Source organism: Pseudozyma flocculosa (genome assembly GCF_000417875.1).
Source record: "Pseudozyma flocculosa PF-1 unplaced genomic scaffold scaffold00007, whole genome shotgun sequence".
NCBI lineage: Eukaryota > Fungi > Basidiomycota > Ustilaginomycetes > Ustilaginales > Ustilaginaceae > Pseudozyma > Pseudozyma flocculosa.
In genome coordinates this window covers 181,152-206,012 of record NW_006920875.1, presented here as the reverse complement: position 1 = coordinate 206,012, position 24,861 = coordinate 181,152, and the positions used below count along the sequence as shown (strand labels likewise).

Here is a 24,861-nt window from a genome sequence, read left to right as displayed (position 1 = left end):
CGGAACCTGGGCCAAGCGAGCGGGCGGGCGGGCGGGCGGTGATGTGCCTGCAGCGGGTGGGGGTCGCGTCGCGTTCCTTGTGGAGGCACAGGCAGAGGTGCGCGCTCCCTGCTAGCTCCCCTGCCCAATACCACCATCACTACCACCACCCCCTTTCGCCTCTGGATACCCCTCACCTCGCCATCGTCCCAGCACACAAAGGCGAAAATGAGTGGTCGCACCGGTGGCCCGTCCGACAAGCCGCCCGCATCCGCGGGTGGGCCCTCGACCCATCGATTCCAAGACAGGCGGCAGGAGCGAATGCGCGGAGCTGGAACCCACGCCGCCATCCAGAAGGACTTCCAGTTCAAGCTGCCTCCGCGCAAGCAGCCTGTCTCACAACGCCAGACGAGTCCTTCCCGCGTCGACGACCAGCCAGCGGCGGTTCCAAGCCGTATCACGCCCCCCGCCACCACCACCACCTCGACGCGCAGGAGCCCTCGCAAGTCGGTAGCACCATCACGCCCCTCTGCCCGACCCAGCATCGGCGCAACGCGAGAAGACGATACCCTAGCATCGCTCGCATCCTCGCCTTCCGACGACTCGATCGCCTCGCGACGCTCGCAGCGCCATCCCATCAGCAGCACTCCCGCCGCATCCCGCCGCGTCTCTACCGCATCCCAACCGGGCCAGGTCCGCGGCCGCCAGAGCAAGGGCAAGCAGCGCGACGACATCCTCGAGGAAATCGGCTCGCAGGCCTCCTCTGACGAAGAAGACGATGCAGAGCGAGACGAGAGCCTGCTTGCGCCCGATGCCTCCTTCCCGCTGGAAACCCAGGCGGGAGCCTCGGGCATCGTGCCGGACCTGTCGCTGCCCGTCATCCCCTCGTCGCCGCCGCTGCCGAGCTCGTCGAGGCTAGATGCATCCGTACATCGGCACACCGACACCAGCCGCGGCGCGGCGCTCGACGATACGCTGGTTCAGCTCGACGCCGATGAGAGCGTCGTGCCGCAGGTTGAGAGCTTCGCCGCCGACTCGCCCGCGGCCAAGGCGGCGCAGCGGGGTGCCGACACGCGCAAGAGGAGGCGGCAACCCAGCCCCGGTGCCGAGACTGGGCCGGGCCGCCCAGGCCCCGCCAGCAAGAAGGCCAAGGCTGCGTCATCGGCCACGGCGGCTCAGAAGGCGGCAAAGGCAAAGGGCAAGGGCAATGCTCCCGCCGCCGCCGCGCAGAGGCAGCGGGTCCTGTTCCAAGAGCCGACCGAGGCCGAGCTGTCCGACGACCTCGACGCGGATGCCACGCTGCGCGAGGGCGAGGCACGACGACGTGCGGGACGGCCGCCGGGCGCCACGGGAGCAATGTCCAAGCCGCAGCGCAAGCAATTCCAGCAACGGCTGCGGCGCGCCCTGTCGCTCGTGCTGCCCAACTCGTCGACGCTGCTGCTGGGTGACGCGGGCGGCGCGGCCGACGTGTCTGGCGAGGCGGATCGGCGCGGGCGCAAGTCGCGCAAGCTGCTCAACGACATCGACGTCATCTGGGCCACGCTCGACGAGGAGCTCAAGTCGACGATCGCGTCGCAGCCGTCCAAGTCGGTCGTGTCGGCGCTCAAGGCGCTGCGGAGGTCGGTCAAGGCGCGGTGTGCGGGCCTGTCGGAGAAGACGGACCACCGTACCCAGCTCGTCTTGGATCTGACGAGGGCGAGGAAGAGGAAGAAGGAGGTGCGGCGGCTCGTCCTCGAGACTAGGAGGGAGGTTCATCGGTCGGTGCTCGAGGAGGGCGAGAGGAGGGACGAGGTCAGAGTGTGGCAGAATGAGAAGCAGGTGAGTGTCCACGCGATGGCGGAGAGGCGGGCGCCCGGGACACCCCTAGAATGCAGACGCCGCGTCGACGCGTTGCTCCAAGGCGAAAGCGTACCTACCGACTGACGCTGGATGCCACATCATCTTTGGCCCAAACCTTCTCCGTCGTTCGCCTCTGTTCAGGACGTGGACAAAATCACCTCGTTCCTCGACGACATCCGAACGGCCGCAAGGACGTGGACATGAGCGACCTCGTCCGCCTCGTTCCTCCCTCTCTCGTCCCCTCGCACACCTTTCTTCAAACCGTGTGCAACGCGGGCGAGCGTAGGCGGTGGTGGGTGAAGACAGGACCGACTTCAAGAATGCGCAGCGAACACGACGAGCAACAACGCGAAAGAGAGAGAGCGGGGAGATGGGTGTGGTGTGGCGAAATCGAAGAAGAATAAGTCCATGTTGTCTTGCGTGGATCTCGAAGGGGCCGAGAGGAGACCGCCTCGGAGTTTGCGAGCGAAGGCGGGGCCCGGAGGCGGGTCGTGATAAAAGAAGGTGGGGGGACGTCGATGGGTCAATCGACGACACAGAAGGTGTGTGGAGAGGGTCGGAGGGAGAGACGCGGAGCGCTCGAGGACCGTATCGGACCCGACCGAGGGGGGAAAGGGGGGAAGTAGATGTACAGGTCCCAGTCAAAGACGACGAGAATAAAGGATGGCTCAGCATGCTTTGAGATGATGCGAGAAAAGAGGAGAAAGGGAGTCGCGTCTGCGTGTTCCTTGGTTGGAGATAAGAATTCGTCGAGGGCTGGATCGAGAGGACGCGAGCTGTTGGAGCGAAGGTGGTCGAGCCGTCGCTTCATCGATCGCCAAAGGGATCCTGTCGGCTTCCCTTGCTCCTCGCGCTCCTCGCGCTGCCGCCCTCGCTGCCGTTGCCAGCCAGGCCCGGGCCGGGGCTCAGTCCCATGCCCAGGTTGCCAAAGATGAGGTCCTCTTCGAGCTGCGACGAGCGCGCCAGCGGCCGCGCGGCAAAGTTGGGCATGACGTTGTACGACTGCTGCTGCTGGTGCCACTTAGTCGAGTGGGCCGAGCTGGTGCTGCCGCCGCCCATGGCGCCGGGTCCAGCGGGTCCGCCGGCGAATGCGCCGCCGAAAAACGCTCGCCCGGCGCCCACTCCCGCCATGTTGCCGCCGAACTCGCTCGTCGGCGTCGTGTCGGTCGCTCCGTCTCCGGCGTTGGGCTGCGGCGGCATTGCCGGAGCCTCGTTGAAGCCGGCCGACATCGACGCGACCGAGGGGGCGCCCGAGTAGTTGCTGGGGCCGCCGTTGTTGAGGTTGCGCAGCGACGAGCTCGACGGCGTCGCATAGCCAGACCGCGATCCCGAGGCGACGTTGGCATCGGGCGACTGGGGCTTCTGGATCACCTTGAACGACCGCGCCGGCGAGTCAGTGCCGTCAGCCGACTTCTGCGACGGCGCCGTGCTCGCCAAAGACTGGATGTCGGTCGGGGTCATCTTGGGCGATTTGACCTTATTCTCCTGCTGCGAGTTCCTCTTGAAGCCCCACTTCTTCGACTTGGGGGAAGTCGTGCCCGCAGCGGCAGCCGCGGCGGCTGTTGCGGCACCGGCACCGGCAACACCTGTGGCAGCGCCAGGCGACGAAGCTTTCGACTTCGAACCTTCATCTTCGGGACTCGTGGACGGACTGCTTCCCGAGTCACTCTTGCTCGGCTCGCGCGCCGCAGCGGGCGCAACGTTGGCGGTCGTCGTGACCGGCGCTGCGGACTCGCTGCGCTCGGGCTTGGTGGCCTCGGCCGCCGCTGGCACGGCCGCAAGAGCGGGCGCAGGTGTTTGCGTCTCGCTCTTCGGCGGCGCAACGGGGACGGCCTCGACCCTCTCCGGCGAAGCGGCCTTGGACGAGGCAGATGGCCCTCGGTGCTCAGAGCGCGAAGGTGACCGAGAACGGGAACGCGAAGTGGAACGACGTGCGGCAATGGCGGCGGCTCCGAGTCCGCCCGCGGCCGCCGCGCCTCCAGCAGCAGCAGCAGCACCGGCGGCAGCGGAGGATCCGCCACCATTCGACGACGAAGGCGCAGCACCGGCAGGAGGATCGGCGAACACGTTGCGTGTGGAGATGTCCCGCATCATCGGGGTCTGAGCATTTTCGGGCTCTGGGGCCGTGGCGAGGGAGGCGGTCGAGTCGTTGGCACCTCGAGAGCCGGATTCGTCGACGTCGTGGTGGCCTACCAGACCGCGGCGCCGCTGATCGCGCCTGCGTTTCCGGTTGCAGAAGAAGAGGAGAGCGCCGATGGCCAGGAGACCAGCGATGCCGCCAACGACGCCTCCGGCGATGGCGCCAGTGTTGGACGAACCGCCCGAGGACGAGGACGACGAGGTGCTCCCGCTGTTGCCTCCGCCAGCTCCGGTGCTGGACGGTCGGCTGCCGCCACGGGTAGAGGAAGGCGAGTTGGATGCGGCGCTGCTGGTTGGCTGTAGCGTGGTGCCACATTGGAACTCGATGTCCTGAGTGATTGGCGGGCTGCCAACCAGCGGGTTCTCATCCGAGTCGACCAGCTGGAACTCGACGGTCGAGGTGCCGGTGGTAGGCTGGGAGCCATCGAAGAAGATGGCGTTGAAGTCGGCGCTGAGCTGCGTGGCCGTGTAGGAGCCGCTGAGCGTAAACTCCGAGACCTGCTCGCCTCCGATGAGGACGTAGACAGCATAGGCGGTCTGGTATTCGGCCGGAGTCAGGTCGACGGTGAGAAGCATGCGTGCGCAGGTGACTTCGTCGACGATGACGTCGAAGGCTCGGACAGTCTGGAGCAGTGCCAGGCTGGCAGCCACAAAGGGCAAGAGGGATCTCCGCAGCTGCATTTTTGGTGATAGCGTCGGCGACCAAGGTAGGTGGTCCTGTCGATCAAGGGGTAGTGTTGGCTCTATCCGAGTCTTGCCGATCTCGGTGTTGGGCAAACAGGCGACCGTGGCGAGGCGATATGGGGGGGCGTGCTAAGCTGACACGTGTGCGAAGCCGTCTGTGTAGCTGTGTGGGAGCAACGGCGGAGGATGAACGTCTCGATCTCGATGGGCGATGCTGTCGAGATGCTGGGATGCTGATATTCTGTCGAGCCTGGCGTCTGCACTGAAATGGACGGCGGTGAGCGCAGGTGGTCAAGGCTTAGAAGGTGAACGACGGTCGGTCTGCTGCAGCAATTTGCCTCCGTAGGGACTGGACCAGGCTGGACTAAACTGGATGCGCAGCGAGCTGGAGGGGAGATTGGCCGACGGGGATCGTGTTGCTGGCTGCGACTTGAGCAAAGGGAACGGCTGACCCGAGATGCGCGGTGTCGGTGAGGCCGAGAAGCGGATGCGACGACGTGATCCGGCAAGCAGCAGTGGTGAAAGGTCGTCAGGAGCTTGAAGACGAGGTCGGGAGCATCCGCTGCTGTGTGATGTGTCTCTCTGCGAGGCTGGGCCGGTATCGGAACGAGATCCGAAGCAAGCACGCAGACGAAGGTGGGGGCGTGGGACGGGTGGTGTGCAAAGGCGAGGGGCGCCCTGACGATGAGGGGGAGTACGAGATGAGGGGACAGACGTGGTAGGGGCTCCCTCGCGGTCGACCAGGAGCGATACCTAGATAGGAGCCCAGCCAAGCAACGCAAGCAAGCAAGACCCAAAGAGCTGGCGGCACAGCGGCAGCAGGCCGGCAGGCAGCAAGCAGGCAGGCAGGAGGGTGGGACAAGGCCAAGCTTGCCGGCCGCCGCCCCTTGGCCGCTTGAACCCTGATGGGCCTCGAAGTTTCACAAAACTTGTATTCGAGCGGCTTGGCTTTGAATTCGAGGACCGCGGAGCTGCTGTGCTTTTCGTTCAAGTGCCCAGCCGGCTGGTGTTTTGGATGGGCAGCTGCCGCCTGGCCTGCTGATTGCCCGGCGGGTCTTGGCTGCTGCTGCTGCTGCTGCTGCTGCTGCTGCTGCTGGGCCGGCTGGCTTGTGGGCGGCACGATCGCGGCAGGGCGGGACCTCGAGCTGCCTGCGTCGCTGCATCCCCGGCGCAGGCTCCGGAGTCGTCGTACCGCGCCGGCTTGGCTGCGTTGGCGCCGGGATCGATGCGCTGACTGCCTCGCCTCTCTATCCTCGTCTCTAGCTGGCCTGCCAAGCTGGCGCCGCACAAGGGGAAGCAAGGGCCCACTTGGCCGGTGACCTCTGGGGTGCGGCGTGGAGTCAACGGCCTTGGACCCATCCTCGCTCGCAACATACGAGCGTTTCTGTGTTTGTGCGGGCGACAGACGAGCGAGCGAGCGAGAGAGAGCGAGACAGTCGACGAGGACCAAAACACCTCATCAGCGACGGTCAAATGCCAGCGCCGGCGCCGGCGCCAGCGCCCGTCGCCCTACGTTAGCCTGGTCTAGCCTCGCGCCTGGCCTGGCCCGTTGGATGGGCCGGGCTGTGCCTCGCTTCGCAAGCAGCGGCGGCGGCGGCGTCGGCGTCGTGGCGGTTGGGCAAAGGCAGGGTCGTGGCCACGCTGCCCAGCCCTGTGGCTCGCCGAGGAAGCTAAGCAAGGCACCTGCCTGTCCTCACTTGCTCCTTTTTGCGGTGCCGCCTGTTTTGTTCCTCATCATATCCCGCTGTCTTTGTAGACGGTCTCGAGCCAGAAGGTCTGAGCAGCGGATAGACCGACCGGACGAGCCATCTGGCCCGCAGCCTAGCCAGCTGGTCCGGCAAGGGTGGGTTGGTCAAGCCACGGGCCGCGGGACGCCGACCACCGTGATGGACCCCGTCGAAAGCTTCAGCAGGCCCACCGACATCGACCTAGGTCTGCTCGCCGCTCGTCCTCCCCTCCTTCGTCTCGGCAGCTTGCCGTCGGACATCGAAGCCAGTCTTACGTTGTCATCCGACGGCGAGCACCGGCTCGCTGGCCCATCCGAGAAACTCGCCAGAGAGGAAGCCAGCAAGATGACCGACGGGACCGCGAGGGATCGGGCATCCAAACAAGCGAGATCGAGATTCCCCGGCCTTCTCCATGCGGAACGGAAGGGCGCCGGCGGGATCACGTTTGGGTAGGACCGAGGCCAAAGGCAGCCCTTGTGGTTATGCCTGGTAGTGCACCGGGGCCATGCGTGGGTGGTTTAGCGCGCGAAGATATGCTTTCCACGATGTTCGCCATGGACAGACGCACAACGACGAAGATGAGGACCAAGCAAGACGGACGACGAAGCGGACGGGCGGGCTGCCAAGCTCGGGCTTGGGCGTTGGCTGACCGAAGTTGTTCCGCTCTCCCTCTCATGCGACGTGGAAGCGGGGTCTGCAGAGATGGTACCGACCGACCGACCGCTCGACGGGCTGGCTCAAGCCGCTCTTCCATCGGGTTTGCCGTGCCGACGACCTGCAGCCAGCCGGGCGAGATGCCGGCTGACGATGAACGCTGTCGCCGCCTTGCCAGCAACTGCGAGAGGACCGCAAAGAGCAGCCAACTCGCGCGCCTCTTTGTTGCCAACTCTCCTCTTCGTTGGACGAATGTTCTTCTTGCCAGCCTTGCGGAAGCCGAACGGAGCTCTCGTCCGAGCATCGCTGGTGCAGAACGTAACAGCGCTCTCTCTTGACGGCTTCGTTCGTCCCCTGCTCGACCTTGTGTGTCGTGAAGCCTTGGCACGACATGCAGGGCAACGTGCCAAGCAAAAACCGCGAGGACTTCGACGAAGATCATCGACGACGACGACGAGGCGACTGCGTGCGTTACATACGTGACGTTGCCGTACCCCACGTCCCCTCCTGTTCATTGGGCCAGGCTCAGCACGCCATCGTCTGGCACTTACCGGCAGCATGCGGCTGCTCGAGCTCGTCGAGATCTGGCCCTTTTGCCAAGCCAAAGCCCTCCCGCGACCTTTCCATCCACGGGCGACTCAATCTCCGATCGACGTGCTGAGCTGATGAGCGTGTTCGAGAAGGTGTATGACATCTATCGATCTCGTGGCCGCTGAGACGCTTCCTTCTCTGCCCCGAATCCGCAGCACCTGCCTGCAAAGGCTTGGAATTCTCTTGGCGATGCCAGCACTGAAGAGCAAGACCCTGAAGATCCAGAGAGCTACCCCGGCCCCGACCCCTCCCTGTGCCGCCGCCTTCTACACCACGTCCTCATCCGACCAAGGGGACCTTTCATCGACTCACTGTCGCCCCCTCCGCCGCACGTCGTGATCCGCGCTGAGCGAGGCGAGCAAAAAAAGTTGATGTAACTGCAGCACCTGGGATTCCCACGGGGTCCCCCACCGTAGTACTGGCCAGGCGCGACCTTGGTTAACCGTGGCAGATCAGACGGGATGCAGTGCTTTCAAGGTGCTATGGCCGCAGATGGAGGTGGCCAGCATCGACGCGGCCGTGTGCTGGACGAGCGACGATATCGGCGAGGTCCGCTTTGGCAGCCGTTGAGCCTGGACGACAGGTGGGTAGCGCGACCGGCCGCCGCCGCCGTCAGAACCACACCTCGACCCACCTTCGCCCGCCACCCTTGAGCCTTCCTCTGACGGCATCCAGGACCATCGCCCGCTCCCACTGCCATTGTTCCACTTCCTTGCCGCTCGTCGGACACCGCACGAACGATTGCGTGTACGACACCGCCTTGGTGTGCCCGGAGCCTCTGACCCTGCCCGCCGTCCAACTTGCGCTCGCCTGGCGGGTCAGCGCGCGTACCGCGTCCTCGTGGCGTCCGCCATCCGAAGCTGCGGCGCTCTGTGAGGTCGCGCCCGTGCCGGGTAGGATGCCCGGTCGTGTCGCGACGAGGACCGACGACCGGACCGTGGAGGCCTGACCGTCGCGTCGTCCCTGGCCATGATGCAGGGCGTGCCAGGGAGCGACAAAGTTGGCAGCCGCCACTCCCCTGCCGTCGCCCACAGAGGCGTCCGGGAGTTCCGGCGGCGCGTCGAGGTCCTCTCGCTCACACGACACCACGACCGGATGCTGCAAGGGCTCGCAGCCCTTGAGCACGAGATGATCGAGCCTGGGCCATTCCGACCACGAGACGCAGCAGACGGCTTGCGAGTCGACCCAGGCGCAGTAGGAAAGGTCCAGGACCTGCAGCCGTGGTGTCGCCCGGCTGAGCCGCTTGAGAAACATGCCATGGTCGAGGGCGGAGCTGCTTGATCCGGACGACCCGGCGAGGCTCAGCAGCTCGAGATTGGCGAGTTTTGCAAGGATGCGGAGGAGCGCGTCGGGATCGGCAAAGTCGAGGCGGAAGCCCGCGAGGCTCAACGCACGGAGGTTGACGTGCGAGTTTGCGACGACGAGGTTGCTGTTGAGCACCGACCGGACCTGAGCAGGGCCGAGGAGATCATAGTACGACAGGTCGACCAGGTTGGCTGTCCAGCGGCTAGATTCGGGTGTAGACTTCGGTTTTTGCGCCACCAGCTGTGCGACCGGCTCGTCATCCTCGGCGTCCCAGTCTGCGCCATCATCGTCGTCATCGTCGTCACTGCCGGCCTCGTTGGCGCTAGCCGAGTCGGGGCGCAAGGACGCCGTGGACTTGAGAACGGCGCCGGTCCTTGCATGTGTCGGTCGCAGCAAGCTCAGGAGGGTTTCGGCGGTGGCTCCAAGAACGCGGGCCTGTCGACCGCAGAGCGTCGCCATGGTTCGCCGAAGGTGAGGCGGGATGTGGTCGATCGAGAGGTCAAAGAGCTCAGCACGGTAGCGACGTTGTGCCTTGGAGCCTTGGTTCGAAGTTGGTATGGCCAGAGCTGCTATTGCACACAGCGCCATGTTGCGCAGCGTTGGCAGTCGTTGTGCGAGGCGAACCTGGGACGTGGCTTCATCTCGCTCGTCGAGAAGGGCGCGGAGGGCGCTGCAGACCCTGTGGCGGCGAGCTAGGACGGCTCGTTTCCTCGTTTCGATGCGAGCTTCTATCTGGGCGTGTGAGGATCTTGATCGCAGCGTCGCATCTTCATTGTCTGGTCCTTGGCCGCTGTTGCTATTGTCGTCTTGCCTCCAGCTCTGCGGCGGGATTGGGCCGGCGATTCGCCTTTGGATCTGCCTGTTGCGCAGCCTCTGGTCCCGCTCCTGCTGATTCAGTGAGGTGTGGGAGAGAAAGGCGAGCCCCGGGTTGCTTCCGGAAGCCAGGGGCGGAAGTGCCGACGATGTCTTTGGCCTGGCCGCGGTGGAAGACACAGCTTGTGTGCTGCCGCTGGGAACGGCGTGGTCCTGCTGGCGCCTCTGCTTGCGCAGCTGCTCGTCTTCGACGTTGCGCCTGTGTCGAAGGTGGTCGATCCTGGCTCTCTGCAGGCGCTCGGAGACCGTTGCGACCGACGGCTGTTGTACCTCTCCTTGCTGCGGTCGTATGAACTGACTCAGCCGCGCTGGTAGCGGCGGCGTCGATGCAAGAGTCAGTTGGCGCGGCGGAAGGGGGCGCTCGTCGACGATGACGGCGGCGTCGGTGATATGTCGGCCGTCGACGTCGCCGTCGCCGCTGGTCGGCGTCATGTTGATTCGGAGTGGGTCCGCATCGGCTCTCGGTACTGGCATCGGCTGAGCCGTCGATCGGAGCGCCCGAGAAGAGGTTGGAGGTGAGCAGTTGTGGAAGGTCGAGGCAGTCGTGGTGGCGGCGAGGCAAGCAGACGCCCTCCTTTTTCCTCGGGCTTTTAGACGGCCTTTTGGCGCCGAGTCAAGTCAGCCGCGAGCGACTCGACGGGCATGTGGAGTTGTCCGTGCGGGGGGTTGCCCCTGTCTTGGTCGTGGCCGCCGCTCGCTCCCCACATCGACCGTTGCCCGCACTCATCACAGCATTCACCATCGCTCGCCTTGCCCTGCACACTCTACACAATCGCAACGGAACCACGTTCACCTTCCAACACCTTTGACTTCTCACTGTTCCTGTCCCAGGCCGACCAGCTCGCGGCGCCCACCCTAGCCAACATGGAGGTCAACTTCTCCATCACCGTCGGTTCGCAATCCGCTCGCCCACAGCACGACGAGCTGCCCGCTCCCGTATCGCAACAGGGCGAGAAGGCCTCCGCAGCCAGTGTCAGGCATGCCGAGACCGTGCCAGCACCGGAGCGGGAGCCGACCCTCAGGCTGACGGCCAACTTCAAGAACCTCCTCTTCTTTGCCCTCGGCGCCCTCTACATGGCCTGGACCGTGGGCAGCCTCAACGGCATCTCGTTCCCCTGGTCGCCCCATGTCAAGCACAACGTCATCATGATGGTCAGCGACGGCTTCGGCCCGGCATCCGAGACCTACACCCGCGCCTTCTACCAGGCCCTCACCAACAACACCGCCTACGACGCCGCGTACCGCCTGCCCCTCGACACCATCCTCGTCGGCACCCACCGCTCCCGCTCCTCCAACTCCCTCATCACAGACTCGGCCGCTGGCGCGACTGCCTTTGCCTGCGCCAAGAAGTCCTACAATGGAGCCATCGGCGTAGATGCAGACGCAAGGTCTTGCGGCACCGTATTTGAGGCCGCCAAGCGCAAGGGCCTCCTCACGGGCGTCGTCGTCACTACCCGCCTCACCGACGCGACCCCCGCCGCCTTTATCTCGCACGCCGCATCGCGCGCCGAGGAGCCGCTCATTGCCTCGCAGCTCATCGGCGGGAAGCAGAACCCGCTCGGAGAGAGGACCCTCGACCTGGCCATCGGCGGAGGAGGCTGCAACTTCCTGCCCAAATCGTCGCCCCAGTCGTGCCGCCTCGACGATGAGGACACGGTTCAAGTCGCAAAGGAGCTCGGATGGGACGTCCGCATCGCTTTTCCGACCGACCAGAAGCTCACCGGTGCTGGTGTCGATAGCGCCTCCCAGCGCGAGCAGGCCGCCCGGGACACCAAGGCCCTGTTCGACGACATCGAGACGAGCGAGGTCAAGCTGCCCCTGCTGACTCTGCTGGCGCCCGGCAACACGCCTTTTGACATCGACCGGCGCAACATCCCCGCAGCCCTCCGGCCGCCCTCGCTGGCCCAGATGGCCACCAAGGCGCTCAACCTCCTCTCCCGCTCGTCTGACAACAAGAACGGCTTCATCATCATGATCGAAGGGTCGCAGATCGATCTGTGCGCGCACAACAACGATCCGGCCTGCCACGCGCGCGAGGCTCTTGCCTACCAAGACACGATCCAGGCGGTCAAGAACTTCGTCGACCAGCACAACAACCGGCACGAGCGCACCGTCCTCATCTCGACCAGCGACCACGAGACGGGCGGCGTCACCCTCGGCCGCCAGCTGACCGAGGGCTACCCCAATTACGCCTACTACCCGGAGCGCTTGCTCGACGTCAAGCACTCTGCGCCCATCCTGTCGGCGGTGCTGCTCGAGTTCGTGCGCGCCCAGCAGCAGGGAAGCAAGGAGGGACACAAGTTTGACGACAAGGTGGTCCTCGACTTTATCCGGCAGAAGATCCTAGGCCGCGATGGGCTCGGGTTCGTCTCGGACAAGCAGGGCGGCCCGGCCACCGAAGACGAGGCGCGCAAGGTTCTCGCTGCCGTCAAGGAGGAGCTCGATGCAGAGCAGCGCCTCTCGGCAGCAGCTGGCGCCGACGGTGCCGCATTCCAGCAGGTCCACCCTGCCGATTACCGCGCCCAGGCGCCCGTGCCGCCGACGGGCATCAACAAGGTGCGCAAGGCGATTGCCGACGTCAGCGCGCGTCGCGCCGAGATTGGCTTCTCGACCGAGGGACACACGGGCGTCGACATCAACGTCTACGCCCACGGCTACGACGCCCACAAGCTGGCGGGCAACCAGGAGAACACCAACGTGAGTGCCTCCGGCCTGGCCTGGCCTGCCGAGGCGAATGGAGATTGGTCGATCCGCCACCCGCGAGTCGAGAGTCTTGGCTGACGTGTCTTCGTCTGCGTCGCGTGTGCCGTAACGATGACAGATTGGCGACTTCATCGCCGGCTACCTCGGCCTCGACCTGGACGCCATCACCCGCGAGCTCAACGGCAACAAGACCACCAAGGCCTAGACGCGGAACGAATCATCGCCCGCTCCGTCTCCTCCACCTTCGACTTAGTCCGACGCCAGGATTCCCCCCCTTCCCCCTGCCCCGTCACCTCCCAACCTGCTCTAGACACGAATCGCGAATCACATGATCCCTGCCGCCTTCCACCCTGGTCACACAGCGGCCAACGTCGACCGAGAGAAACTGCATGCGGAGGTCGGATTGATTGGTCTCATCATCCGGGGGAGCGAAAAAAAAGAGTAACATGTGACAAAGGGAAAATCAAGGGCCTCCCCGACGACGACCGGACAGACGACAACGAGAGGCAAGTTCGTTGGGGTCCACGCGCACCCACTGCCCCGGCCGCCGCAGCCGGAAGGCCTGGCTCGCGTCGTGTCCCCTAGGGGCCTCTGTTGCGCGACTCTCAAGCTGCGCTAGCTGAGACGAGAGTCGCGAGCGGCAGAGGCCGAGGGCGCTCGGCGCGGCCGAAAGGCTTTCTTTTTGGGTTGTGGGGTTTTGGAGATGGTGGACATGTAGATGGCGGCGTGCGTGCGTGCGTGTGCATGTGTGTGTAGGCGCGTGGCGTGCGTGTGTGGTGGGTGCGCGTGTGTGTGAGCGGGCCGAGGAACGAGGACAGGCCAAAGGGTTTCCGAGCGTGCACCGGCGACCCTTTTTAGTTCATCTTGCGGATGAGCGAGTCGATGCTGCCGCGGTCGCCAGTCTCGCCGCCCTCGACGTAGTGGAGGAACTTCCTCTTGGCGAAGCCGCCGTTGGGGTTCGAGAGCTTGAACGTCCAGAGGAACGAGTTGGCCGCCTTGAAGTTGGGGCCGACGGTGGCAATCTCGTGGACCAGGTCCTCGACCGAGATGATGCCGTACTGGCCCAGGTGCTTCTCGATGATAGCGTTGTCGGTGAGCGGGATCCTCTGCTTGTTGATCTTGGCGTAACCGCGCTTGTAGATCAGCTCGCGGATGGTCTTGAGGTTGGGGGTGCCGTAGGCGACGTAGGGCTCAATGAGCTGGAGCATCTGCGACGTGGCCTTGTTGAGCTTGATGAAGACACCGTTGTTGATCTGGAGCAGGCGGAGGAGCTGCATGATCTTCTTCGGCTTGGGGGCAATGTTCATGATACCCCTCAGGCGGACGACAAAGACGAGCTTGGTCTGGGCCGGGACGTAGAAGTCACCGCTAGCCTTGGCGGCGCGGCGGAGGCGGATCTCCTCACGCTCAGCGGCGCGGTACTCCTTCGTGTACTGCTCGGCCCTCTTGAAGATGACCTGGCGCTTGGCCTTGCCAGCCTGCGGGGTAATGGCCGGAACGAGACCGCGAGAGGCGGGAGGAGGAGGATGGGAACCGTCAGCAGCCGTGTCTAGCGATGTCGGTGTGTCGGGAGCCTAGCATGGCTCGGCACCACGCCTGGCAGCGTCCTGGGCGACCCGTCCCCCTGCCATCCACCTGGTCCGCCCGTCCCATGAGCGTCCACCATCCACCGCGACAACCTCAGCCCCGAAAGATGGTATAATTCGGCAGCATTGTGCGTTGACTAGCCCGAAAAGGTTGGTTGTTATGCATCATTGTTGTCGTGGTGGGCGTGCCCTTTCCTAGGCATGCCTTCCTCCTCGTCGCCTCTTTTCCGAGGGCGCGTCCGATGCCATGGCTGTGCCCTGGTGCTGTCGGCTCTGTGTGTTCAACGCGCGGTGCTCACCTTCTTGATCTCGGCAAGCTTCGAAAGCCTCTCCTCACGGGCCTTCTGGTCGACCTTCCTCTTCTTGAGGAGGGTCTCGGGGACGAGCACCTGCTGTGCCGACGGAACGGTGCTGTAGGGCGCAAGGAATGCAGCGGATCACGAGTCAGAACATCATGTCGCTGAGCGCCTCAACGATTGTCGGAATGCAAGACCCCGATTGCAAGTCGATCCCAGCCGCCGCCAAAGTCGATGCCGGAGCGTCAAAGAACCATCCCGCCAGCCGCCGTCCAGACCGCAAACTGTCGCCGCTCATCCAAATTGTCGCCTCAGTCGCAGCGTCGGCAAACGGCGTAGATGCTGGCGATGTCGAAAAACTGCGCCTGCGCAAGGCGCTTACGATCGAGATGCAAGATGTGACAGAGGTCGCTGTGCGGCGCGAGGCACCTCGAACGGAGGCAGCATTCCGTGCCCCGGCAAACGATCGACAGCGCGCTCGTCGAAGCGCAAAGACGGTGTCGAGGCGTGGTCGAGATCCGTCGAGTTTCGAAGAGCAGTCGTCCATCAGGCCGGCCGGCTTCGTCGGCCATCCTGGCCTCATGGTAGGTCGGATTCGTCGTAGTCTGGCTTTGGCGGCGGCGGCGGCGGCGGTTCGGGCGTCGACTTCGGCGGGAGATGCTGGTTCCGCATTGCTGGGCTGTACCGACGATACTCACGTCTTGGCCTGGGTGGACATCTTGATGGGAGGGGGTGGTGCCGATGGTGAGGTGGTGAACAGAGGGATCGGCCAGGAAGGATGAGCGACCAGCAGGCCCACCGAAGCCCGCCGCCCCTGGCTGCCGAGCGCCCGCTCACCCACTCGCTCCTTGCCCTGGCTGGCTGGCTGGCTGGCTGGTTGGCTCGCCTGCGCTCCTGCCCAGCCAAGCGGCCACCCGTCGTCTCTATGGCGCTGGCTGGCTGGGCCCCGCCCACGCCCTCAGCGGATGCCGTCTGGGTTTGGCTGGCCCACGGCTCGACGGCCTCCAGCCTCTGGCGCATTTTTCGAAATTTTGCTTGCTTCGCTTCCGGGCGTCCAGGTGGCGACCCCTTGTGCATTTTGCGCTCGCCGAAAAATTCCCACGGTCTCGAGGCCAAAAGGTTGCTCGGTTCCGCACTTGAGGACATCAGGCCGACAGCTCAATCGGCAAACTCTACCCGATCTCCTCGCTGTTCCGTGCGCACGGGCCACTGCTGCCCTCCGCCCGCCTCGCTGGATCCAGGGTCCAGCAAAGTGGAGCCGGGATGGCGCACGCAGCAACTGCTGGCCGCCTACTCTGCGCTTGCCAGGTCGCTCTCCGCCATCACCATCACCGCCGTTACTCCTCACGACGCCACGCCACATCACGCGCTGACAGCAGAAACCGAGCGTCTGCATCGACTGGACAGATCTCGCAGATCATGGCGACTCCCTCGCAGATACAGGCGCCGGGTCAAGGTACGTCGGCGGTGTCCGGCGCCGCCTGCTCTCGCGCTTGCTCGCTGATCGATGCCTTTGCCTTTCCACGCCCGAGCAGATGTCGACCGGGCTCTGGCCTCTTCGCCCGGAGCAGGAACATCGAACTCTAGCCAAGTCTATCCGCAAGCTGCGCTGACCGCGCTCGACCTGTACAAGAAGAAGGATGCATCGAAGGGTGAGGTGGCGCCGTGCTTGTCCGACCGCGAAAGGGCCGCTCGGCTGACGAGCTTCTCGCGTCTGCTGCACAGTCGTCGTACGCTTCAAGGCGATAGGAAACGCTCCGATCATGAAGGTGAGGCAAGCGCGTCGTCGTCTGCAGCCGCATATGCATCTGTCTTGGCCACGTCGCTGACCTCTCCCGAGTCCCTCTCGTCTCGATCGCCCGCCTGCAGACCAATTACTTTCGGATCACTGCGTTCAATCGCTTCCAGGCCGTCATCCAGTTCCTGCGCAAGGAGCTCAACTTCAAGCCCTCCGATGCGCTGGTGCGTTGAAGATGAGCCCGCTGCGGTCAATGCCGGTCGATGGAGGAGCCCTCCAACTGATCTGTCGATGCTTCTTTCCATCCCATCTGTGGCTGCAGTTCCTCTACATCAATGCCTCCTTCAGCCCTGCCCCGGATGACACCGTTGGCAATCTGTTCCGCGTACGTCGACTGCTTCGTCCACCATCTCACGATGGCGTCGGCACAGTAGGCTGACCATTCGCGTCCGATCACCTCTCCATGTCTCGCACGCAGTGCTTTGGCACCGAAGGCCATCTGATCGTCAACTACAGCACGACCGCTGCCTGGGGCTGAGCTAGCGAACCGCAGCAAGGCGCAAAGCAGCGAAACCTCCTTGCTCCCTCTCCCTCTCCCTCGATCTATACCCATGCGAGACTGTAGCGGCCGTCGGCACAGTACGTGTCAGCCCGCCACCTCGCCATTGTACTTTTAGCCTTCACGGCGTCCTACTCTCCTCACCACGTTTGAGCCACCTTCTGTCCTGCATGTATGGACATGGGCGGCCGTGGTCGTGACCCTACCCACACGGCGGTCGAGTGGCGTTTGGCCATTGCCGGTCCGACGGGATCGACGGCGCATCTGACGCCGGAACACGCCGATGTCCCCTTGGCGATGCGCCGGGAGCGAGCCAGGCGCCCTTGTGGCCTCGACGGGGCGCTGCAGAGACCCAGCCTGGTCATCACCCGTCGGAGCTGTCGCCCGAAGAGGCTCAGCGGGGTGGCCTCGTTGCGCGGGCGAAAAAGACCTGGCGGGCTGGGCAGGCTGTGCGACCTGGCCATGAGGCTGTGCGCGCGCCCGGGCGCCTGCTGCCGTACCTGCTGCCCGGCGGCCGCGGGTCGTCATTTTCCAGGCTGGCGCGCACCGTGCACCGCCTTGCTGGCTGCCAAGAAAGCGGCCGGCGCGGGCAGGCAGGTGGGGCCGGCCGTCACGTCGAGGGAGAGCTGCAGCTGCTCGCCTGCGTGCGACGACAGCCTGCAAGCGCATCCAGCCTCCACTTTCCGACGGCCCACGGGCCCCTCGTCGTCGACGACGCTTAAAAAGCACAGACGGCGACGCCGCTCATCGTCCGCCCTGCAACATCCCACGCCCCTCGCACGCCACCCTTCACCAACCTACGCCCTCACATACTCACGCTCTCACACCGTCCGACCCACAGCTTGCCAAATCGCAACGCAGACGACATGTCCTGGCCGCAACCCAACTACAACCAGGGCTACGGCGCCCCTCCCCCTCCCCATGGTGGCGGCTATGGCGGCTACGCGCCTCCTCCTGGCCCTCCCGGAGGCGGCTACGCTCCTCCGCCCGGCCCGCCGGGAGGCGGTTATCCAGGCGGACCGTACGGAGCTCCCCCGGGCGCTCCTCCGGCTCACGGGTACGGTGCACCGCCTCCGCAGCCCGGGTATGGCGCACCGCCGCCCCATCACGGCCACGGCGGCCACCACCACCACCAGCCTTCGTACCACGCACCCCCTCCCATGGGCGCGCCCTACGGCGCTCCGATGGGCGGCGGATTCTTCTACCTCGGCGTGCCGGTCCCGCCTCCGCCGCCGCACATGCCCGCCGCCCCGCCGCCGGGCTACAACCCGACCGCCGACGTCGAGCGGATCCGCAAGGCGACCAAGGGCTTCGGCACCGACGAGGGCGCACTGATCGCCACCCTGGCACCCATGGATGCGATGCAGGTCGACGCCGTCAGCCGCGCGTTCAAGGCGACGACGGGCAAGGACCTGCTCAAGGTGCTGGAAAAGGAGACGAGCGGCTGGTTTGAGGCGGCGCTGCGGGCCAAGGTGCTCGGCCCCGTCGGCTACGACGTCTGGCTCATTCACCGTGCCTGCGACGGCGCCGGCACGCACGAAGACATCCTCAACGAGGTGCTTCTCTGCCGCACCAATGCCGAGATGCACGTGCTCAAGCAGGCCTACCAGGCGACGTACGGCAAGAACATGGAAAAGGTCGTCGAGGACGAGCTCTCGTTCAAGACGAAGCGCATGTTTACGATGGCGATGCAGGGCGTCCGTCAGGACGACAACGCGCCCGTCGACCCGCACATGGTCGAGGCCGACATCCGCGACCTGCACTCGGCCGCCCGCGGCGCCGGCACCGACGAGATCAAGATCTGCGGCATCCTCTGCCAGAGGAGCACGCCGCACCTGGCGGCCGTGGCGCACGGCTACGCCCGCCAGCACAAGCGCCCGCTGTCCAAGATGATCAACTCGGAATTCTCGGGCCACATGGAGGACGCGCTGCGCTTCATCGTCGACGGCGCCGAGAACGCCCTGGAGCGCGACGCCCGCCTGATTGAGGACTCGATGAAGGGCATGGGCACCAAGGACGAGCGCCTCGTCTACCGAATCGCGCGCAACCACTGGAACCGGGCCCGGTTCGAAGAGGTCAAGCGGGCCTATGCGGCAGTCTGCCACAAAAAGGGCCTCAAGCACCGCGTCGAGGGCGAGACGAGCGGCGACTACAAGCGCATGATGAGCGCCATGGTCGGATCGTGACGAGGTCCTTGCTGCTGCTCCTGCCTCTGCCCTGCCGCTGCCGTGCCTGTATTGTAACTACTCCCCTCCTCTTCTGCTGTCCCTGCCGCTGCAAGATACCCGGATTGTCAAAGAGTCTCGTCCGTGGGGCAGCACAGATGCGACGCCGTACTGACAGCCCTGTGTGCGGGCGCGATGCCGGCCTGAGCCGATGCAGGGTGGCAACCGGAGGGTCAGGCTGCGAGGCTGGCAAGGGCCAATTCGGCAGCCGGGAGACGGGCGAGGGCAGCGCCTGCAGCTGGGGCCCGCCGCTGCCGACGAGAAAAAAATTGATTTCCAGCGCCCAGAAGGTCGGTCGGCCGCGGGGGGCCCACGCTCGCTGCTCTGAGCTGCTGACCCTTCTCCTCGCCGTCGTCGTCGTCGTCGTCGTCGTCGTCGTCGTCGTCGTCATCATCATCATCATCACCTCCGCCCGCCCCGACCTCCTTTCCTCGCCTTCGAGTCCCTTCTGCTCGCCCTTAGCCGCCCGCTCACTTTAAGCTACAATCCGCCGGCGCGACATACACCTCCGGAGGCCATCTGCCCGACATGGCGCCCAGCACCGCCGGTCCCTCGTCTTCCTCGTCTTCGCCGACAAAGCAGAAGCGGAAGCACAAGGAGATCGACTCCAAGGCCGACTCGACAGCGTCCTCGTCCACCCCCAGCAAGCACAAGAGCAGCAGCGACAAGAAGTCCAAGGAGGACAAGAAGGCTTCGAAGAAGTCGAAATCCGACGCATCCTCGCCTTCCAAGAAGGCAAAGGTCGAGGCGGGCCAGGCCACGCTCCGGCTCGCCGGCGCCGCCAACAGCACGCGCTCCTCGAACGGCATCGCTCTCGCCTCGTTCCCCGACTACCTCCCCGCCGACAGCGCCGACTTTGACCTCTACCGTGGCGATGCGCTTCCCGGCTCCTCGTCCTCGGGCAGCGTCAAGGGCGGGCCAAAGGATGAGAGGCTGGTGCTGGCCGGAGGCACCAACTCGATCGAGTACCTCGGCGACAACTTCCTGATGGGCTCCGCGTCAGACTTGCGCGGCTACTCCGGGGAGTACATGGTGGGCGTCTACGACCCGGTCGCATCCACCGTCACGCTGCGAGCCGCGCCGCTCTTTACCGTCTCGCGCTCCATCAAGGCGCTCAAGATGCTCGACCCCATCACCTTTGACGGCGACGACAGCGTCAGCGTCTACTACCAGCAGAGGAAGGGCCTGGAGGGCACGTTCGGCAACACCAAGGCCAAGAAGGCGCGCATCAACGCCGAGAGGATGAAGGTCGACGTGTCGCAGGTGTTTGGCTCGGTGGACCAGGTGACCGAGGGCATCACCCAGAGCACGGCCAACCTGCCGAGCGCGGCCGAGCTGCAGGCCATCGACCTCAAGTCGCGGCCCATCCCGCCGCACGAGCCCAACGCCACCAAGCCGGTCGACGTGTACCCGATCAAGAACCTCATCGACCCCACGGTGCTCAAGCAGGTGCCCATCGACGCCGTGCTCGAGCTCACCTCCGAGGAAGACGTGCGCGCCTGGCTCGAGCCCATCAAGACGAGCTGGCTCGCCACCCGCGTCTGGGCGGCGGTGCAGAACGCCCAGTTCGACTACCCGGACCCGCCGGCGGGCGCCTCGCAGGACGTCGTCGACTCGTTTACCAAGCGCCAGAACATCGCCATCGAGGAGACAAAGGACCGCGTGCGCATGACCATGTACCTCGTGTACCTGATCTCGTTCATGCTCCTCTTCCAGGAGGTGCGCGACCCCAGGTCGATCAAGGAGTCGCTTGGCCTCGACCAGAGCGCACAGGGCAACCGCGTCTTCCGCGACATTGTCGACCGCTTCACCAACTCGGCCAAGGGCAGGAGCAAGTGAGTGCCAAGCCCGTCCCGGACCGCATCCATCTCGCGCCCTCGTTGTCGTCAAAGCTCGCGCGCCGCTGCTGACCCTCGCCTTCCTCCTATGCTCGTGTTTGCTGCTGCTTGTCGCCCCCTGACCAGGATCTACCTGTCTGGCCTCGAGCAGACGAGGTACCTCGCCTACACTTGCGCGCTGCTGCTCCACACCGACCACTTTTCCGTCGCCTACGAGCCGGTCGCCAAGGGCCTCCAGCTGGAGCCCTACAAGTGAGTATTCTGGCTGCACCATCTTCTTCGCATCTGGCCTCGTATGACTGACCCCCCGCGCTCGCCCTGACACTCGCACTCGACGATCAGGCTCATGGAGATCTTCAAGGCCATCGGGTGCACGCCCAGCACCAAGCCCGTGGCCAACGGCGACGTCGAGTTTGGCGAGATCAAAAAGGTGCGGTGCGCCACGCTCTCGCTCCCACTCAAGTTTCCCGAGCCGAGGAGGAAGCGGGTGGCAAAGAAGTGAAAGTGAGGCCCGGAACCGCCCGCATCGCTTGCATCTTCCCCTCTGGCTCTGTACATTCCCCTGCTCTCTCTCCACGCATCGCAGCTCGGTCCCAGCATTCCCATTTCATCGTCACCCTGACGCTGTCGCTGTCGTTGCCGCTGCTGGTGTCGCCGCTGCCGCCGCGTCCTTTTCCTCGCGGAGCCGGATCTCGTCGTATGTCTGCCAGAAGGGATGTCGGCTCCACTCGCTGCCCATCTTTCGCGCCACCGTGCCCCTCTCGAACCGCGTAGGCGGGCTGGAATCGGGCAGCTGGTGGTCCTCTGCCGTGGCCTTTTCGAGGTACCAGATCTGGTCGACGCCCGCATCGACGAGGTAGCGACGCAGGCGGTGGTAGTTGAGTGCGACGGCCTGTACGCCGTGCGAATCGTCCGACAGGCAGAGCCTTCCATCGAGAGAGAGGATCAGCTGCAGATGGGGAGGTGGGCAGGCAGAAGAAGGCGGTCAAGTCAGTGAGGGTTCGTCCGCGGCCAAGCTTGGCCCGTCGCCGAGTCTGGGGGGCACACGCACCTCGAGGATCTCCTTGCCCGGATAGGCCGTCTGCCACCCCTTGCGGAACGCAGCGGCGTTGCATTCAAACAGCGCGCCGTACCCGACGGCATACCGGACGTTTCTCTCGATCTTGGCCCACACCTCCTTGGAGCGCACCGATGCGCCTGGCCGGTAGAGGCGGAAGAGGTCAAAGTGGCCGATCACCTCGGGCCTCAGCCGCTGCATCGTCTCGAGCTGCGTGTCGAGGTAGGAGAGCATCAGCGCTTCATGCGCTTCCGTCTCGTCCGCTTCCGATCCGGTCGGCTGTCGTTGCTGTGCTGGCTCAGCGGGGCCGGTCCGGGAGCAGCAGAGCGCCCTTTCAAACGTTTCCGGGTCAAAGTCGATTGGGACACCGTGTGTATGGTGGACGGATCCGACAAGGAAATCGACCCTTCCCTTGCCTATCGCACCCGGTGGTGTCGCCGGCGTCGACGTCGAGCCGCCCTCGGTATGCTGGAGGACGTCGACGAGGTAGTCCAACGTATCCGGGCTGGTGACGTTTTCGGTCTCGCAGCCGACCAGCACCTGCATCTGGCCGTCGAGGGTGGCCGCCAACCGCCTCGCTTCGATCAAGTACGACTCAAAGGTGGCCCTCAGAGTGTCAGGCGTCACCTTGGCCTCGATTTCCTCTGGGTAGAGCTGGTCGGTCGACTGGCGCGGGACATGTTCGCTGAGGTGGAAGTGGGTGAACCCAAGCGCCCGTGCGCGCTCGACGACGTCCGAGAGGCTCGACTTGGCGTGCAGGCAGAACTGGCCCGAGTGCGAGTGGTGCGAATGCGGCATGGTCGTGTCGAGCCGGTTGCTGAGGCTGTGCGAGGAGGAGTACGGGAGCAAGGCGTTGGTCGGTGGTTCGAAGCGTGGAAGAAGGCCAGAGCCAGAGACGTGGGCCGAGGTGGAGGCTAGGGACACTTGGCCCGCATCTTCGGAACCGAAGAATTGGGCCGAGTCCGTGGCCGCGGCGCTTTCGGGCATCGACGGCCGACCGGAGAATTGCACGGCGCGCAAACATCGCCCCCACGCCCCGTGCACCTTCCGCTCCGGGATCTGACCCCACACCATCCTACTCCCTGCTGGCCCGCGTCCATCATCAGACGATGCCGTCGAGCCGCAGTAACACGCCATGCATCCGAGAAGCCCGAGAATGGCTCAGGGGAACAAGAGAAGAGGGCCGCCTGGCCGCCGAGGGTGGCCCACGACGGGGGGCGTGCCGTTTATCAGATCATCAACGCGGCCACGCCGACGTCGATCCAGATCGATCCAGAGAAAAATTGGCGGCTCGTGCGCAACAAACCAAACGCGTGCGTGCTCGCCAAAGCCGGCAGGAAGAAACGAATGGCTGCGCAGGCGACAAATCAGCCCACTTTTCGCACTTCGTCCGACCCACCGGACCAGCCCCGCCACCGTCCACAACATCCGCCGCCGACATCGCCTCCCTCGGACGCCCTCGGCTCCGATCCGTTCTGCTGGCTCGAAACTTTTCATCCGTGGCAGAGTGTAAGCAAGCATCTACGCGGTCTGGACGCTTGGGTCGAGCTCGACCGGACAAGCGGTGGCGCAATGGGGTGGCGGAAGAGCCAACAGGCCGACCGGCTGGCGCAACCCTGTGGTTGTGCCGGCTGATCGTCGCCCGCCTGCCGTCCTTTGCGTTGGCGGCGCGTACGCTTAGCGTCAAGAGAATGGGCCCATTCTTGGCTGCCCCCACCGCCGACTCGGTGTCGCGCAAGCTCCTTGAATGAGGAGGCCAAGTCCACACTCGGCCATCTCGCAGGGAGACAGCAAGCAGGAGCATGCCCTGCCTGCGTGGAATGCGCAGCCGGTCGACGAAAAGCAAGCAGCAGACAGGCTGGCGTGGACGCGTTTGGCTCGAGGGACTCGTCTGCGAGAAGCAGCAGCAGGCAGGCCGAAGGAGGAACTCGGCTGCCGACTTCCGGAGCTAGGCCAGCCTGCCTCCTGGCAGCGGCGAAGGCGACTACAGTACAACGACGGCGGCGACATGGGCGACGCCGAGAGGTCTTTTTGACCGACGACGAGTTGACATGACCCAGCTTTGGCATGGCCTAGCTGCTTCGTTAGGCGCCTGTGGGAAGAGCCGCTTGCTCGAGGTGGCCTCGCTGTTTGCGGGGCCGACCGAGAACGAGAGCGCATGAAGGCTGCTGGCCCTCGAAATGTCGAAGCTTCAAAGGCAAAGCAAGGCTGTCTCGCTCGCCAACCAGCCGAAAACTTTTTTTTTTGGTGTTTGGCCGCCCGCTTGCCCGCTTGCCAACTGGCTGGCCGAACCGGCCTTCCAGCGGAACGGGCGCCGCCCAATTTTTGCGCATTTTACGCTCGGCGCAGAGGCCGGGCGCGGCGGGCGCGGCGGGCGGGCGAAGGCCGGTAGGGTGGTCGAAAATCGTGCCACTTTTTTGCCTCGCTCAGCCCTCGCCCGGCCTCGTCGTGTCGCGGGGCAAGGTCTCACGACGTTCTCGCCCTGGCCTGTTTGACCCACCTTGCTTGCTGCTTGCTTGCTTGCCTGGGATATGTGCTTCCGCCTGCAGCCTCTTCCAAGCTGTTGGTTGTATTCAAACCCGGCGAGCTCTATTCCGGCCGTGCTCCTTTGCCCCGGCTCCCTTTGTGCAAGAGGCCGTTGGGGAGGGGGGTTGTATTCGATGCCTGGTTTTGCCTGGCGGGCCGCGCCTTGGCCTGGCGTGCTCGGCGAACGCGGTTGTCGGCTGATTTGCCACCGTGGCCCGACTTTTGGCTCGAGGGAAGCTCGCTGCCGCCGTGGCCGCCGTTGCTGTAGGCCCAGGCTTACCGGTATGCAGGCCCCCTTCCTCCTCTGTGTGCGTCTGTCCGTTTGTGGTGTCCCAAGGGCAAGCCAGCGCCAAGCAAGCGAGCCTTGACCGAGCACCGACGACAAAAGTACCTCGCTCCCTCACCGCAATTTGACCACCGGCCTCTTTCTCCTCGCTCCCCATCCTCACCCTCCCTTCTTACCTGACTTTCCGTCCATCCTACCTAGTCATCCCCGCCATATCCATCGCTCCTTCTTCCCTTCAACAAGCGCGACTCTCCCT

The 24,861-nt window shown here is 64.9% G+C and overlaps 9 protein-coding genes across 9 annotated transcripts; 5 read left to right on the top strand and 4 right to left on the bottom strand.

Moving 5' to 3' along the window:
• Positions 1-300: 300 nt before the first annotated feature.
• PFL1_02502 (uncharacterized protein) lies at positions 301-2,022 on the top strand (the record flags this gene model as incomplete). Its single annotated transcript, XM_007880019.1, has 2 exons — positions 301-1,797; positions 1,960-2,022. 2 exons carry the CDS (start codon positions 301-303, stop codon positions 2,020-2,022), a joined length of 1,560 nt encoding a protein of 519 aa, XP_007878210.1.
• Positions 2,023-2,625: 603 nt separating this feature from the next.
• On the bottom strand, positions 2,626-4,638 carry PFL1_02501 (uncharacterized protein; the record flags this gene model as incomplete). The annotated part of the gene is made up of 1 exon (XM_007880018.1): positions 2,626-4,638. The coding sequence occupies one exon, from the start codon at positions 4,636-4,638 to the stop codon at positions 2,626-2,628; it is 2,013 nt and encodes a 670-aa protein (XP_007878209.1).
• Positions 4,639-8,225: 3,587 nt separating this feature from the next.
• Positions 8,226-10,223, bottom strand: PFL1_02500 (uncharacterized protein; the record flags this gene model as incomplete). The annotated part of the gene is made up of 1 exon (XM_007880017.1): positions 8,226-10,223. The coding sequence occupies one exon, from the start codon at positions 10,221-10,223 to the stop codon at positions 8,226-8,228; it is 1,998 nt and encodes a 665-aa protein (XP_007878208.1).
• A 432-nt stretch (positions 10,224-10,655) lies between these two features.
• Positions 10,656-12,699, top strand: PFL1_02499 (uncharacterized protein; the record flags this gene model as incomplete). The annotated part of the gene is made up of 2 exons (XM_007880016.1): positions 10,656-12,488; positions 12,613-12,699. 2 exons carry the CDS (start codon positions 10,656-10,658, stop codon positions 12,697-12,699), a joined length of 1,920 nt encoding a protein of 639 aa, XP_007878207.1.
• A 649-nt stretch (positions 12,700-13,348) lies between these two features.
• PFL1_02498 (uncharacterized protein) lies at positions 13,349-15,094 on the bottom strand (the record flags this gene model as incomplete). Its single annotated transcript, XM_007880015.1, has 3 exons — positions 13,349-13,972; positions 14,380-14,491; positions 15,075-15,094. The coding sequence occupies 3 exons, from the start codon at positions 15,092-15,094 to the stop codon at positions 13,349-13,351; spliced, it is 756 nt and encodes a 251-aa protein (XP_007878206.1).
• A 701-nt stretch (positions 15,095-15,795) lies between these two features.
• PFL1_02497 (uncharacterized protein) lies at positions 15,796-16,652 on the top strand (the record flags this gene model as incomplete). The annotated part of the gene is made up of 6 exons (XM_007880014.1): positions 15,796-15,832; positions 15,912-16,028; positions 16,102-16,145; positions 16,246-16,338; positions 16,437-16,499; positions 16,593-16,652. The coding sequence occupies 6 exons, from the start codon at positions 15,796-15,798 to the stop codon at positions 16,650-16,652; spliced, it is 414 nt and encodes a 137-aa protein (XP_007878205.1).
• Positions 16,653-17,539: 887 nt separating this feature from the next.
• Positions 17,540-18,859, top strand: PFL1_02496 (uncharacterized protein; the record flags this gene model as incomplete). Its single annotated transcript, XM_007880013.1, has 1 exon — positions 17,540-18,859. The coding sequence occupies one exon, from the start codon at positions 17,540-17,542 to the stop codon at positions 18,857-18,859; it is 1,320 nt and encodes a 439-aa protein (XP_007878204.1).
• Positions 18,860-19,426: 567 nt separating this feature from the next.
• Positions 19,427-21,238, top strand: PFL1_02495 (uncharacterized protein; the record flags this gene model as incomplete). The annotated part of the gene is made up of 3 exons (XM_007880012.1): positions 19,427-20,733; positions 20,863-20,988; positions 21,079-21,238. 3 exons carry the CDS (start codon positions 19,427-19,429, stop codon positions 21,236-21,238), a joined length of 1,593 nt encoding a protein of 530 aa, XP_007878203.1.
• A 111-nt stretch (positions 21,239-21,349) lies between these two features.
• PFL1_02494 (uncharacterized protein) lies at positions 21,350-22,591 on the bottom strand (the record flags this gene model as incomplete). The annotated part of the gene is made up of 2 exons (XM_007880011.1): positions 21,350-21,685; positions 21,788-22,591. The coding sequence occupies 2 exons, from the start codon at positions 22,589-22,591 to the stop codon at positions 21,350-21,352; spliced, it is 1,140 nt and encodes a 379-aa protein (XP_007878202.1).
• Between the last annotated feature and the right edge of the window lie 2,270 nt (positions 22,592-24,861).